Genomic DNA, 3,124 nt, shown 5'->3' with positions numbered 1-3,124 from the left:
CGTCGCTCCCTCGCTCCGTGGGGGCGCCTGCCGGGGAGCCGGCTTCCGGGCTGCCCCCAAGGAGTGTGGAACTAAGTTCAGCCTGAGCGGTTCGGGTGCCCTGCTAGGGTGGCTGGGGTGGGGGGCGGAAAGAGCGGGTGGGTGTGGGGGAGGGGGACAGTGCGCGTCACTGACTGTTCTCTGTTTCTCCCCCCTCCCCCGCACAGTGACTCGGGCCAGTGTAGAGGGCCCCAGGCCGCCGGCAGGAGCAGCTGGGCCAATTCCCTGGCCGGGAGCGGAAGGGGATGGCGTCGGGCCTGGGCTCCCCGTCCCCCTGCTCGGCGGGCAGTGAGGAGGAGGATATGGATGCACTTTTGAACAACAGCCTGCCCCCACCCCACCCAGGTAACATCTTCCCCAAGGGCCCAGGGCGGGAAGGAGGCATCTGGGGCTCTCCCGAGTGACTGCTCTGGTGAGGCAGGACTGTGTTGCTCGACTGTCTCTGTGCAGAGCCGGAGGTGGAGGGCATCCGAAGGGAGTGGTTCCCTTCTGCGGAGCTCTGGTGTGAGGGGGGTGGAAGCCATGTGCCTCCTGGGCACCGCGGACGGAGATGCCAGCTTGCTGCACTCTGTCTTGAGGAATGCTCTGCAGTTCCCAGTTGAGGGAGCTCTCTGGGCTGGCAGGCATTACCTTGTGTGTGGGTCCTCGGAGGAATGCAGGTAGCTGGGACCCCTGGAGGCTTGTGGTGGTGGCGGAGGGGGGCACTGAGGATTCTATTTGAAAGACCAGCCCGGCATCTGTGCTAGTAGGATCCTGTGGTTGCCGCTGTGGAAAAGAAAGAGGGAGTGCTGGTTACACTCTATCTGATTATTTTTAGCTTCTGATCAGTTACCGGTTTTCTGTGCTGTCTCAGCTGTGTGAAGTTTGAATCGCGCTCCTCAGCAGGATCTGGAGTGCTTTTAGCTAGGCAGATTGCTGGAATGTTTTGAGTGGGGAAGTGATGGGGGCTTGGGAAGGATGTAATAGCCTAGTGAAGAAGGGCAAAAGAAGGGAGGGCATCTCTCTTCTCTTGGTGAGTGGACATAATTTTGGCTTTTTTCCTACTGGCTTCTGCCTCTATAAGGTAGCCTGGGGTTTAGGCTAGCAGTGTGAAGCGTCTGTGTAGGTGTGCTGGGGGTTGCTCTATCTGTGTTTTGGGGTGGCTCCATGAACTGGCCAAACCCGTATGGTTATAACTACATTGCCTGATTGGGGGAGCCCTTGTCTATCCTCAAATGATGGTTGATGTCATGTTCCTAAGCAGATGTCTTTCTCTTCTGTGTCCTTTTTCAGAGCCCCTAGCTAAGTCATCTACTTGTTTCCTTGACTTTCATGTTTTCTAGTTTCATTTTTTTTCCTGTGTGTCATTTCTTCATTCCTTCTGCTTCTACTTTTCTTCTCATTTTGGAGCCTGCTAATCCTGTTTTTGTTTCTCATCCAGCATCATTCACTTCTGCCTTCTCTCTTCTTAGCTTCAGTGGAAGTTGAGGTGGTCTGGGAGAGATGCTTTCACATTTGGTACTTTTTAAGTTGGAAGTCTTGACTTCAACCTGAGGCCATTTAGGAGAGGGGTTAGTGTTGTCATGGAGTCTTGGCTGTTGGGATGAGAAACTTGGTTTCATCCTTGTGTAGGGTAGAGGGGCAGATTTCCATGCCCTTGCCCAAGGTGAGGGCAGGGTGGTGGTGCTGGTAAGGGGACCCCGTCCTTCTGAGAGGGGCATGAGAAACAGTAGTGCTGCCTAGACATTGTGGGTTCCACATCTTGGCCTCCCATTGTCCCCTTGGGCTGGGGCTGCCTTTCATGTTGACTGGGAGCTGCGCAGGAGCTGTAAACTCTGTCCTGAGCTGTAGCATGACCCACTTTTTCCACTTGCCACACCCCATTGCTGTCCCTTTCCCAAATCTTCCTCTATATCTCAGTCAGTTTGTTGTTTGCCATTTCAGCATATTATTTGCCTGAGAAGTTTGGGGGTTCCATGTGCATGGAAGGATGTCCCCTTTGCCTCTATGGGTTATCTTTATCTCCACTTCCAGCTTTTATGGGGGTGGTGAGATATAGCTAGCTGATGGGGATTGGGGGTTGACTTGGGGATTGTTGGGGAAAAGCCCTGAAGAAAATGATTCTGGTGAAATCCGGGCTGGTGTTCCATTCCCAAGGGGGAATGGGAGGGGCTTTCTTGTGCCTGGTCTTATTCTGGGCTGAGAAGCAGGGAGGCTGATGGTGCTTTGTCCAGCCTAATGTCTCATTCCCTAGTGTCTGTCTAGCTCAAGAAGTGGGGAGCCAGAGACATTTTAGGGCTAATTTTGGGGGTTAAGAGCTAAGAGCATGTCAGGGATTGAAGGAGGGATATTACTTTCTTTTTTATTTTTGAGACGGGGTCTCACTCTGTCACCCAGGTTGGAGTGCAGTGGCACGATCTTGGCTCACTGCAACCTCCACCTCCCTGGCTCATGCGATTCTCCTGCTTCAGCCTCCTGAGTAGCTGGGATTACAGGCATCCACCACTATGCCCGACTAATTTTTGTGTTTTTAGTAGAAATGGGGTTTCACCATGTGGTCCAAGCTGGTTTCGAACTCCTGATCTCAAATGATCTGCCCGCCTCAGCCTCCCAAAGTGCTGGGATTACAGGCATGAGCCACTGCACCCGGCCGGGATGTTATCTTCTACCACTGTCTGGGTCCTGCTCCTTTTTTTTGTGCAGACATTCCCATATTTGTTGGATAGGACTCTGGGTGGGGGGGGGGTGAGGAAGCTGAGCTTCAGAGGCTTCTTGTGGGCCTCCATTCCTCAAACTAAATCTTTTGGGTATCAGAAATTTGGGGAGAAGGTTGTATGTCCTGACCACAGGTCCACTGAGCCTTTGTTAAATCTCAGCTCTGATGATTGAAAAAATAATTGTGATCGAGGGAGTAATCGAGTTCTTCCTTTAGTATTACCTTCATGTTTGTCTCACTCTCCTTGGGTTTCCTTGCTTAGGACATTAGGGTGGCCTCTTGTGAACCGTGTCATCCCAGAGTAGGTGGCATTTGGACTTGGGGCCAGGTAATAATTTGGGGAGGCTTCTATGAGGGCAGTCTCCCCCCTGCCCCACCTCTGTCAACCCC

At 52.9% G+C, this 3,124-nt stretch overlaps 1 protein-coding gene across 1 annotated transcript in view; it reads left to right on the top strand.

The window, feature by feature from the left end:
- Positions 1–3,124, top strand: part of CHD4 (chromodomain helicase DNA binding protein 4) — a 38,143-nt gene that overhangs the window by 860 nt on the left and 34,159 nt on the right. The window contains exon 2 of the mRNA XM_011983082.1: positions 207–384. Within this exon, the coding sequence (XP_011838472.1) occupies positions 285–384 (100 nt within the window). The 5' untranslated portion in view covers positions 207–284. The remainder of the gene's footprint in view (positions 1–206; positions 385–3,124) is intronic.

Source organism: Mandrillus leucophaeus, unplaced genomic scaffold, assembly GCF_000951045.1.
Source record: "Mandrillus leucophaeus isolate KB7577 unplaced genomic scaffold, Mleu.le_1.0 Scaffold245, whole genome shotgun sequence".
Classification (NCBI taxonomy): Eukaryota; Metazoa; Chordata; class Mammalia; order Primates; family Cercopithecidae; genus Mandrillus; species Mandrillus leucophaeus.
This window is presented reverse-complemented; position numbering and strand designations above follow the sequence as displayed.